This window comes from Ursus maritimus, unplaced genomic scaffold (genome assembly GCF_017311325.1).
Source record: "Ursus maritimus isolate PB19 unplaced genomic scaffold, ASM1731132v1 scaffold_5, whole genome shotgun sequence".
Classification (NCBI taxonomy): domain Eukaryota; kingdom Metazoa; phylum Chordata; class Mammalia; order Carnivora; family Ursidae; genus Ursus; species Ursus maritimus.
The window spans coordinates 52,816,766-52,829,370 of record NW_024426663.1 but is presented as its reverse complement, the minus strand read 5'-3'; the positions used below and the strand labels follow the sequence as shown (position 1 = coordinate 52,829,370).

Sequence of the window (12,605 nt, the reverse complement as noted above, 5' to 3'; positions counted from 1 at the left end):
TATTTAGGAAAACCAGTTTCTCTTGGGGGAAATACTTAGTATGATTATAGGAGAATGCATATTATTTTAATGGCTTGTCTAAAAATAAAGATGTGGCCATTTCCTTTTCAGTTGTGAAGAAGAATATCACTACCTCTTGTGTCTCTTAAATTTGAAGTCTAAATTAGAAGCTCATATAACATTTCCCAGTGAAATTCCAAGAGCCCAGTGTTATTCTATTCAAAATATATTACCTTTGAGTGAATTAAAGGTCTTTTTTTAAAATCCACATAATACATAGACACTTCAGAAAAGAGGAAAAATAAGACTATGGATAAGACACATCCTTCAAAATTCAAAGGTTTCTGATAAATATTCAAAGCATAATGGACAGAAAATGGACAGTCCAATTTTTAAAAGTCTAGCTTACATTCTAAAAGTTTATTTATCCCCTAGTTTTTTTCATTCTCCAGTCAAAGGGCAGTTGCTCTTCTGTGTGGCCTGAGAAGCTGTCAAGTGGTCAAGATATACTACAGAAGTGGAGGTATGATTTTTGTCCCCTGTGATGCTATTACCTGAATAGCAGACAGGGAAAGCAGATAGCTTAGGTATACTGAGATTCTACTGTATATTGCAATTTAGTAACAGATATGATTAATTAAATAAACATAGTAGTTTCTCATTTTCATGCATATGTTGTAGAATGAATAACTACTTCCTTGACAATAAACTAAGAGTTAAGGAAAGATAGATGAGGTTAACGAGAAGGGTAAGTTTCAGTATTATCTAGGAGTGTAGTAACTGGTGAGGACTCTGGGCGCCGCTGTTCACCAGTCTGGGAGATACGGGCAGCGCGTGCGCGCACACACCCCAAAGGAAAAAAGAAAAAAAGCTTCCTAGAACCTCCATCACCGCCAGATTGAAAACAGTCTCCCTGAAGCTTCCCACACCCCACTTCTGAACCACTTTCCGCTCTGAAATCTCCTGAAAATTCGGTTAATTTAGGCTTAGAAGAACAGAGAAACCATACTCTTGGTACCGGACTGGGAGTAAACTACGAAGCGAGAGAGCAATGGTGATTCGGGGGAAGCAGCTCAGCCGCAGCGAGCTGTTCCTGCTGTGCCTTTTTCTGGGGCTGTCATTGGAATCTTGGGCCGGTAAGATCCGATACACGGTGCCAGAAGAGACAGACAAAGCTTTTTTCGTGGGCAATATCGCTGAAGACCTGGGGCTACAACCTCAGGAGCTCACAGAGCGCAGAGTTCGCATCGTCTCCAGAGGTAGGATGCAGCTTTTTGCTCTCAACCCTCGAAGTGGCAGCTTGGTCACAGCGGGCAGAATAGACCGGGAGGAGCTCTGTGCTCAAAGTGTGCAGTGTCTGGTGAGTTTTAACATCTTGGTAGAGGATAAAATGAAGCTTTTCCCTGTTGAAGTGGAAATAATTGATATTAATGACAACACTCCCCAATTTAAGTTAGAAGAAGTGGAATTTAAAATGAATGAAATAACTACTCCAGGTACCAGGATCCCTCTACCTTTGGGGCAAGACCTTGATGTGGGTATGAATTCACTACAGAACTACCAGCTCAGCTCCAATCCTCATTTCTCCTTGGATGTGCAACAGGAAGTTGATGGATCCCAACACCCAGAGATGGTGCTGCAGAGTCCCCTGGATAGGGAAGAAGAAGCTGTGCACCACCTCCTCCTCACAGCCTCTGATGGGGGCAACCCAGTCCGTTCAGGAACCCTCCGCATTCATGTTCAGGTGGTAGATGCAAATGACAACCCTCCAGCATTTACTCAAGCACAGTACCACATGAGTGTCCCAGAGAATGTGCCACTGGGCACTCGGCTGCTTACAGTAAAAGCTACTGACCCAGATGAAGGAGTCAATGGGGAAGTAACATACTCATTTCACAATATAGACCACAAAATAGCCCAGATATTTCAGCTGGATTCTTACACCGGAGAAATATCAAATAAAGAAGCCTTGGATTTTGAAGAATACAAAATTTATTCAATGGAAATTCAGGCTCAGGATGGTGCAGGCCTCATGGCCAGAGCTAAGGTGTTGGTCAAAGTTCTGGACATAAATGATAATGCCCCAGAGGTGACCATGACCTCTGTCACCACTTCAGTCCCAGAAAACTTTCCTCCTGGAGCTATAATTGCTCTTATCAGTGTGCATGACCAGGACTCTGGAGGCAATGGTGAAACTACATGTTCCATTCCTGGAAATCTACCCTTTAAATTAGAAAAGCTGGATGATAATTATTACCATTTAGTGACAGAAAGAACACTGGACAGAGAACTTACCTCCAGGTACAACATCACAGTAACAGCAACAGATCAGGGAATTCCAGCTCTATCTACTGAAACCCACATTTCACTGCAAGTGACAGATATCAACGACAACCCTCCTGTTTTCCCCCAGGACTCCTACTCTACTTTCATTCCGGAAAACAATCCCCGAGGTGCCTCCCTCTTCTCTGCAACAGCCCATGATGCAGACAGCAATGAGAATGCACAAGTCACTTACTCCTTGGTGGAGGACACCATCCAGGGGGCACCTCTGACCTCGTATGTTTCCATCAACTCAGACACTGGTGTCTTATATGCCCTGCAATCCTTCGACTATGAACAGTTACAGGACCTTCAACTGAGAGTGATGGCGTGTGACAGCGGGGACCCTCCACTTAGCAGCAATGTGTCGCTGAGCCTGTTTGTGCTGGACCAGAATGACAATGCGCCGGAAGTCCTGTACCCCGCCCTGCCCACCGACGGTTCCACCGGCGTGGAGCTGGCACCCCGATCTGCAGAGCCCGGCTACCTGGTCACCAAGGTGGTGGCGGTGGACAGAGACTCGGGCCAGAACGCCTGGCTATCCTACCGCCTGCTCAAGGCCAGCGAGCCAGGGCTCTTCGCGGTGGGGCTGCACACGGGCGAGGTGCGCACGGCGCGGGCCCTGCTGGACAGAGACGCACTCAAGCAGAGCCTGGTGGTGGCGGTGCAGGACCACGGCCAGCCCCCTCTCTCGGCCACCGTCACGCTCACCGTGGCCGTGGCCGACAGCATCCCGGACGTCCTGGCCGATCTGGGCAGCATCAGGACCCCCGGCGACCCAGACGATTCGGACCTCACGCTCTACCTGGTGGTGGCGGTGGCCGCAGTGTCCTGCGTCTTCCTCGCCTTTGTCATCGTGCTGCTGGCGCTCAGGCTGAGGCGCTGGCACGCGTCGCGCCTGCTCCAGGCTTCAGGAGGCGGGCTGGTGGGCGTGCCGGCCTCGCACTTTGTGGGCGTGGACGGGGTGCGGGCTTTCCTGCAGACCTATTCTCACGAGGTCTCGCTGACCGCGGACTCGCGGGAGAGTCACGTGATCTTCCCCCAGCCCAACTATGCGGACACGCTCATCAGCCAGGAGAGCTGTGGGAAAAGCGAGCCTCTTCTGATAACTCAGGATTTACTTGAAGACAAAAAGGAAACATTTTCTCAGGTAAACTTTTTGAAAATTTATCTAGGTAAAGAGAATTACTGCATTTACTTGCTGTCATTCTTGACTACTAACAGTTCTATTTCCCACATATTTTTGTAGATTTCTATTTACAGATTGTGGGAAATTATTAAATGTTTATATCCAGGTATAATTATAATTGCATTTTCATAGAAAAGGAGATTGTACATAACTATAATGTAGGTGGTTGAGATGAAGAGTATGTGTGAAGTGCTATCTTGGTTGTGGAAAGAGCTCTGCATCCGAAACAAGAAAATATGACTTCTAATATTTTCTTACTTTCCTCTGGCCAAATAATTTTTCTTGTTTTACCGTTCTTTTATCTGGCAGGGATAATCTTTGACTAGAAAATATCCACCAATATTTATGTGACTAATAATGTTTTCAAATTTCTTCCAGTTCTAAATACTGATTTATCCCTAAATTTAAATAAATGTCATCTGGGAAGGCCTGTTTTATTTGGGGACATCTGGAGAAGTAAAGATTGTCTAAAGTAGTATTTTTACTTGTGTTAGGATTAAATTATAGGAATATATATAGGTTGTGAATTTTTTGTTGAATATCTTAGCCCTTTGTTTCATCTTTTATTTTGAGATATTTTATGTATTCTGGAGAATACATTAGATGTTTAAGAAACTTATGAAATGAGGTAATAAAGTGAATGACAGAAAATTTACTATGCAACTTGAGTAGTTTCAAAGCCTCCTGACTTGTATATTATGCCTATAATGGAAGCAACTAACAAAAACCAAGTATATATTCCATTTTAATGTGTGTGTGAACTCTTCTCAAGAAACGTATCATAAGGGAGCAAGTCCATGCTTTGATAAACTTACTCTGCTCCAATAAATTAAAGAGATATACAAACTATAAAAAGAAGAAAGCAAAAGCATGGTAAGGCACAAATAAAAGATAAATATATACATGGGCCAAAGACGGAACAGAAAGTGGTGAGCCAGGCTAAAGCTGTGGGAATTCTAGTCTTGGCTTAGATGCAGGCATAGAAGGTCAAGAGATTGTTCCAGCACTGTAACAGGAACTAAGTGCTTCAGGCTAAATAAGGAACCTGAGCCAGACCTACTACAGACTTACTCCTTGAATCCCAAGTAAGCAGTTCGGCCCCTCAGCTAGTTAAAACGGGGAGAAATTGCCTGAAAATGCTGCCTACCAATTCCTGTGGTCATGACTTTTTGCAACCTGCAGACCAAAGGAGAGAAATGAGTACAGATGCTGGCTTCAGAAAATGAACTCTAAGTCTCTTAGACATGAGCTGTAATATTCACAGTATTACTACTGCACACCATTAAAGACCTCCTTATGGCCTGGGACCTGGAATAAAAACAACCTCAAAACCATAATAGACAAAACCCTGAACCCAGGAGGGAGGGAAAGTGGGAGAGAAGGTAGAAGAGAGAGCGCAATTAAGAAACTCTTCCACTTAAATGTATAAACCAAAATGTTGAAATATTGTCTTCTAGAATTATTGTTGCTAATGAGATACTTTCAACAAATTGTCATTATCTTTAAGGTATCTCTGTTTTCTGTCTGATGGGTTTTTAAAAATTTTCTCTCATCCTTGCTGTATGTCTAAGTGTTGATTTTTATTTTTATTTTCTGTTTGGAGTACACTCTCAATAGTATAAGTTATTTCATGGGTCACATGGGTGGCTCAGTTGGTTAAGCGTCCTACTCTTGGTTTCAGCTCAGGTCATGACCTTGGGGTCCTGGGATGGATCCCTCTGGTGAGCTCCATTCTCAGCGGGGAGTCTGCTTGAGGATTCTCTCTCCCCCTCTCCCATGTGCATGCGCTTTCTCTCTCTCTCAAATAAATAAATCTTTTTAAAAAGTAACATCAGTTATTTCAATTCTGGATTTTCTCAGCTCCCGTTATTTTAAAATTTTGCTTTTATGTGCATATAAATGAGCTAAGTTTACCTATTAAAATACAGAGATTACCAAGTTGGATGATCTTTTTTTTTATTTTAAAGATTTTATTTATTTATTTGACAGAGAGAGACAGCCAGCGAGAGAGGGAACACCAGCAGGGGGAGTGGGAGAGGAAGCAGGCTCCCAGTGGAGGAGCCTGATGTGGGGCTCGATCCCAGAACGCCGGGATCATGCCCTGAGCCGAAGGCAGATGCTTAACGACTGCGCCACCTAGGTGCCCCCGCAAGTTGGATGATCTTTAAAATCCATCTGTAGTCTGCCGACAAGATACACATTTAAAACAAAATTACACCAAAATATTGAAAATAAAAATATATATGTACACACACAAAGGAAAGCAGTCATGTCAATTTTAATATAATAGCAAAGCATGTTTAAAACAACAAACATTAATGGTGATTTTTTTAATGAACTGATCATAATTACAAAAAACCAGACAAACAAAAAGATATAAAAAAATATAAACCCCCATCACTGAACAATATAGCTTTGAAAATAATACCAGGAGATTTAAACTCAATTTTATAAGAAATAATATACCCCACAGGCACAAAATTACTAAGCATACAGAATATTTGAACAACAAAATCTATAAGCTTGATCTAATAAATCTGTATAGAATCCTATGCACAACAAATATAGAATAGCCATTCTTTACATGAACATTTGGAATCTACAGCAATGTACTACATAGTCATCACCAAAAAAGAGCAAATTTCAAAGTACCAATAATATACATGCCTTATAACATGTACTTAATTCACAAAGCTGGGGTGGGGAAAATAGGGAAAGGTGGGTAAAAGGGTACAGACTTTCAGTTGTAAGATGAATAAAGCCTGGGGCGCCTGGGATCGAGCCCCGCATTGGACTCCCTGCTCCGTGAGCCTGCTTCTCCCTCTTCCTCTGCCTACTGCTCCCCCTGCTTGTGCTTTCTCTCTCTCAAATAAATAAAATCTTAAAAAAAAAAAGTATAAGGCCTGAGTATCTATTGTATAGCATGGAGACTACAGTTGATAATATTGTATTGTATAATAGAAATTTCTTCAGAGAGACCTTAAATGTTCTCACACATACAAAAAAGTAAATATTTGAGATGATGGATGTGTTAATTAAATCAGTAGGGGGAATCCTTTTATAATGTATATATATGGTATCATTACATTGTACACTTTAAATATCTTGCAGCTTTATTTATTAATTATACCTCAATGAAGCTGGCAAAATTACAAAGCAAACATTTAAAAATAGTAAAAGGAAACAAAAAAAAAAGTTTGGACACTTAAATTTATACCCCCAAATTACTCTTGGATTTAAAAAATCACAATGGAAATAAGAACTATTTAGAAAGGAACAAAAATTAAAATATTATTTATAATTGTGGAATACAGGGACATCTGGCTGGCTCAATCAGTTGAACATGCAACTCTTGATCTCAGGGTCACGAGTTTGAGCCCCATGTTGGATGTGAGCCTACTTAAAATAAAATAAAATAAAATTGTGGAATACAGCTTAAAGAGTACCTAGGGGTAAATTTATAGACAGATAAAATAACTTAAAGCAAAACAAATTAGTTAAAATAAGTGAATTTAGCAAGACACTGAAGAAACAAGGCAAACAAAAACCATTGTATGAGCATAAACTTTAAGAAAATAATAGGAAAGATAACAAAGTTAAGAGTATAAATTATTAATATACAAACAAGGAAGAATTCTGATGATGAAGCAATAGAATCAGACAATAGTCATACTGAGACCAGTGGGGAGAAATTAAAATTCTGTCAAGTCCAATGCTAGAACTCATATAGAGTAGGCAGATGGCATGACTAGAATTCTTTTTAAAGATTCTAAAAGAAAACCCCAAATTCTGATTAGAAACAAAGACTTGGAAAAGGAGAAAGAAAAGCAAGAGAGACTGGGGGAAAATAAAACAATTTGATTCAAAACAAGAAGCATGAGTGGGAAATAATATACAGAGTAAAACCAGGTATTGTCAAAGAGAAAGAACAGGTAAGTCTTTAGAGAGCTGCAGTAAGGGATGTTGAACAGTTATTGAATGAGACTTGAAAGCATCAAAACAATGTTGATGAAAATATTTTAAAAATCTAAAAAAGTAGAGGCCCTACTAGAAAACAAGGTGAGTTGATTTCACTTGTTTCCAATTTTTTCCATTCTCAGAGGAATGGATGAAAGTAAAAATGAAAAAAAGTTCAACAAGGGAGAAACCAAAAGATAAACAGACTAAAATGAGATCAGAAGTGGGCAATCTCATTTAAGAATGTTGATTCAAAATCTTAATTAAGATATTATCAAACCCTATCTATCATATGTTTAAAAATAATATTTATAACTTATGACTAGGGTTTATTTTAGAGATGCAAGGATATTCCAATATAAGAAAATCTAATAATGCAAAACTCCATATTAAGAAATTAAAGATAAAACGCCACATATTCATTTAAATAGAGGCATAATAAAGCTCTTGAGAATATTCAACACGTGATTAAAATCATTTAGCAAAATAGGAATTGAAGGAAACATCCTTAACCTGATAGAGTACTCATCAAAAACTTACAGAAATACCCAAAGCAATCTGTAGATTCAATGCAATCCCTATCAAAATCCCAATGATTTTTATTTTTGCAGAAATAGGGAAAAAATCCATTCTAAAATTCATATGAAGTAGTAAGGAACCTCAAATAGGCAAAAACAATCTTGAAAATGAAGAAGAGGGTGCCTGGGTGGTTCAGTCAGTTAAGCGTCTGTCTTCGGCCCAGGTCATGATCTCAGAGTCCTGGGATCAAGCCCCAGGTCAGGCTCCCTGCTCAGTGGGAAGTCTACTTCGCCCTCTCCCTCTGACCTTCCCCTTTGCCTGTGCTGTCTCTCTCTCAAATAAATAAACAAAATCTTGAAAAAGAAAAAGAACAAAGAACAATCCCCTTCACTTTCCTTAATGTTCCATGCAGCTTTTCACCTCCAAGCATTTGTACTGAGGTTCTAGAACACTACTCCAGCCTTTTCTTCACCCATTCCTACCCTTTAGGAGTCATCTTCAATAATGTCTTGGAAAAGTTCTGACCCCCGAATCTAGGCTGGATACCCTTCTTATGTACCCCTTTCCATTGCCCAGTGTTTCCCACCTTTGTAGCAGTTAACATATTCTACTAAAATACTCTATTTAGTTTTCTGTGTCCTCCCCTATGCTGTAAGCTTCCTGAGACCAAGGACTGTGTTCATCAGGTTCACCATTTCTTTCTCCAGCATCAATCAGGCAAAGTGCCAGGTATACAATAGTCACCCAGTTAAATGTCTGATAATTCAATTTTTAAAATACAGATGTTGAAGTTAAATTCTAAGGCATCAAGCACAGAAATCCAAAATATATGACCTTAGAAGATAGCTAATGTTCTAAAGTTTATCTTACTGCCTTTGAATATAAAATAAGAAGCTGAAGATGTTTGGAGCAAGGGCAGTGGCAGCCTTGATAAATGCCTTGAGTGTTCAGTAGTAATACTTTCCTAGCAACTACTGTCAAGGTCACATTTGTTGACACATCCTTATTAATTCTGAGAAAAAGACTCCTGACTTGAAAAAGCTACTTCTAAGGTATCTTAAAACTAAGATTCTTCAAAGCAACTTGAAAGTCACAAAGCTAACAAAAAATAACTTGGGTTTGCCTTTGAGGGTGCAGAAATTACTTAGGCCTCTGAGCGTCGCTGCTGACCACCTTAGCAGTAAAAGCCTGCAAGACATCCAGTCCAACATTCCGGCTCCCACAACAAAAAGGGCTGGGCGTTTGGCCCCCAAGCTTCCGGACTGGGGAAAAAAAAATCAGTCCAGCAGCTTAAAGTTCTCTCTACAGTGACTTGTATCCTGTGAATGCTCAGGGTCCGAGGAATAAAGACTGGAATCTCGCACTGGAGGCTGGAAGTTGCCTGGGAGAGAAGATTGCCGCAGAAGAAATGGCGGCTGTGCAAAAGTTGCCACAACGCGGAAGGCTTATCCCGCTCTGCTTTCTTTTGGCCGTCTTGTGGGAAGTCGGAGCTGGGCAGATGCACTATTCTGTGCCAGAAGAGATTGACAAAGGCTCCTTCGTGGGTGACATCGCCAAGGACCTGGGGCTGGAGCCCCTGGCACTGTCAGAGCGCGGAGTCCGCATCGTCTCCAGAGGTAGGACGCAGCTTTTTGCTCTGAATCCGCGAAGCGGCAGTTTGGTCACCGCGGACAGGATAGACCGGGAGGAGCTCTGTGCTCAGAGTGTGCGGTGCTTGGTGAATTTTAACATACTCCTGGAAGACAAATTGAACATTTATTCATTAGAGGTGGAAATAACAGATATTAATGATAATGCCCCTCGCTTTGGAGTAGAGGAACTAGAGTTAAAAATAAGTGAAACGACTACGCCAGGATTCCGAATCCCCCTAAAGAGTGCGCATGATGCGGACGTAGGAGAAAATGCTCTTCAGAAGTACGAACTGAACCCAAATGACCACTTCTCCCTGGATGTGCGAAGCGGAGTGGATGGGAACAAGCACCCTGAGCTGGTGTTGGAGCTCGCCCTGGACCGCGAGGAAAAGGCCGTTCACCACCTTGTCCTTGTGGCTTTGGATGGGGGCAGTCCGGTGCGATCTGGCACCTCCCGCATCCGCGTGACCGTTCTGGATGCGAACGACAACGCGCCTATATTTACACAGCCTGAGTACCGTGTAAGCGTTCCTGAGAATATGCCCGTAGGCACCTGGATACTCACAGTGACCGCCACTGACACAGATGAGGGATACAATGCCCAAGTGACATATTTTCAAGAGAAAAACCCGGGAGAAACCTCAGAGGTATTTGAGCTTGAGTCAACATCTGGAGATATAACAATCACAAAGAGCCTAGATTTTGAGGATGCCGAAGTCCATGAAATTGATATCGAAGCTCAGGATGGTCCAGGTCTTCTGACCAGGACAAAGGTTATTGTGACAGTTCTGGATGTGAATGACAATGCCCCAGAATTTTACATGACATCTGCTACTAGCTCAATTCCTGAAGACTGTCCCCCAGGAACCATAATTGCACTTTTCAATGTACATGACAGAGACTCTGGGCAGAATGCATTTATCACATGTTCACTCCCTGAGAACCTTCCTTTCAAGTTAGAAAGATCTGTGGACAATTACCACCGACTGGTTACAACCAGAGCCCTTGACAGGGAACAGTTTTCCTTTTACAATGTCACTGTGACTGCTAAAGATGGAGGGAAACCATCTCTGTCCACAGATGCTTACATTTTGCTGCAGGTGGCAGACATCAATGACAACCCACCCACCTTCCCCCACATGTCCTACTCTGCCTACATTCCTGAAAATAATCCCAAAGGTGCCTCCATCATTTCTGTGGAGGCCCATGACCCTGACAGTGATGACAATGCCCATATAACTTACTCTTTGACTGAAGACACTCTTCAGGGTGCACCCCTGTCCTCTTATATCTCCATCAACTCTGACACCGGCATCGTCTATGCGTTGCGCTCCTTCGACTATGAGCAGTTCCAGGATTTGCAGCTCTGGTTGACTGCGTGGGACAATGGGAACCCTCCACTCAGCAGCAATGTGTCATTGAGCATATTCGTGCTGGACCAGAATGACAACGCGCCAGAAATCCTGTACCCCGCCCTCCCCACTGACGGTTCCACAGGTGTGGAGCTGGCACCCCGATCTGCAGAGCCCGGCTACCTGGTCACCAAGGTGGTGGCGGTGGACAGAGACTCGGGCCAGAACGCCTGGCTATCCTACCGCCTGCTCAAGGCCAGCGAGCCAGGGCTCTTCGCGGTGGGGCTGCACACGGGCGAGGTGCGCACGGCGCGGGCCCTGCTGGACAGAGACGCACTCAAGCAGAGCCTGGTGGTGGCGGTGCAGGACCACGGCCAGCCCCCTCTCTCGGCCACCGTCACGCTCACCGTGGCCGTGGCCGACAGCATCCCGGACGTCCTGGCCGATCTGGGCAGCATCAGGACCCCCGGCGACCCAGATGATTCGGACCTCACGCTCTACCTGGTGGTGGCGGTGGCCGCAGTGTCCTGCGTCTTCCTCGCCTTTGTCATCGTGCTGCTGGCGCTCAGGCTGAGGCGCTGGCACGCGTCGCGCCTGCTCCAGGCTTCAGGAGGCGGGCTGGTGGGCGTGCCGGCCTCGCACTTTGTGGGCGTGGACGGGGTGCGGGCTTTCCTACAGACCTATTCTCACGAGGTCTCGCTGACCGCGGACTCGCGGGAGAGTCATGTGATCTTCCCCCAGCCCAACTATGCGGACACGCTCATCAGCCAGGAGAGCTGTGAGAAAAAGGATTTTCTATCAGCACCTCAGTCTTTACTTGAAGATAAAGGAGAAGAAACATTTTCTCAGGTAAATTCCCTTCACGATATACTTAGTAGCTATTGCTAAATTAAACATGTTTATTTACTTAGCTGCCTCCGTTGTGTACCACATCTTTTCTATTTCTCATATTTCCTTGTGAATATATCAGTTCTTAAGAAATGAGTCCTGGTGAATTATTTCTCAATAGTTCTAAGTGTTCACACCCTGTAAGGGGAAGAGGGGCTACAATCATCGTATTAGTATAAATCAGGAGTTAATATCGGGTGAATATGATATTTAGGTTATCAAAGAGCATTCCATTAGGAACTGGTATATCTGGTTTCTCATACTTTCTTTCCCATCCCCGGACAAATAATCTCATCTACCTGGGTCAGTAATTCTTTCTCTCTTAAAAATATGAAAGTTGAGGGGTCCCTGGCTGGCTCAGTCACTGAACCATGTGAGTCTTGATCTGGTGGCTGTGAATTTTAGTCCTATGTTGGGGGTAGAGTTTAGTCTTTAAAAAATAAAATAAAAAGATAATTTTTAAAAATGAAAGTTGAATTTTATGTTTACTCAGGTGCTTTAAAATTCCTGGTTTTTGTTTTATATTTTAATCTATGAGTAATGAAACACTTTAGTTTCTTCTCACTCAATTTTAATATTTTTCCTTCAGTTTGGCAGTGAGGTTCTTCATTTTATTTGATTTGTATGACCGTCCCGATTTTAAAAATGGAAATTTAGAAATACATATGCTTCACTGTGTATTACGAAGGTATGTCACGGTATCTCAGCTTAGTTAAAAATCCTAGTGACTTCTAAAGTAGTTGTTGC

General features: G+C 42.7%; 1 protein-coding gene across 2 annotated transcripts in view; it reads left to right on the top strand.

Moving 5' to 3' along the window:
* Nucleotides 1-1,036: 1,036 nt before the first annotated feature.
* LOC103663913 (protocadherin gamma-C4) overlaps nt 1,037-12,605 on the top strand; it is a 176,275-nt gene continuing 164,706 nt past the window's right edge. The window contains exon 1 of one of the 2 annotated variants that reach the window (XM_040622322.1): nt 1,037-3,472. In XM_040622322.1, the coding sequence (XP_040478256.1) occupies nt 1,052-3,472 (2,421 nt within the window). In that variant the 5' untranslated portion in view covers nt 1,037-1,051. Of the gene's footprint in view, nt 3,473-9,259; nt 11,820-12,605 lie in introns of those variants that run through there. The other variant, XM_040622316.1, reaches the window with a different exon arrangement.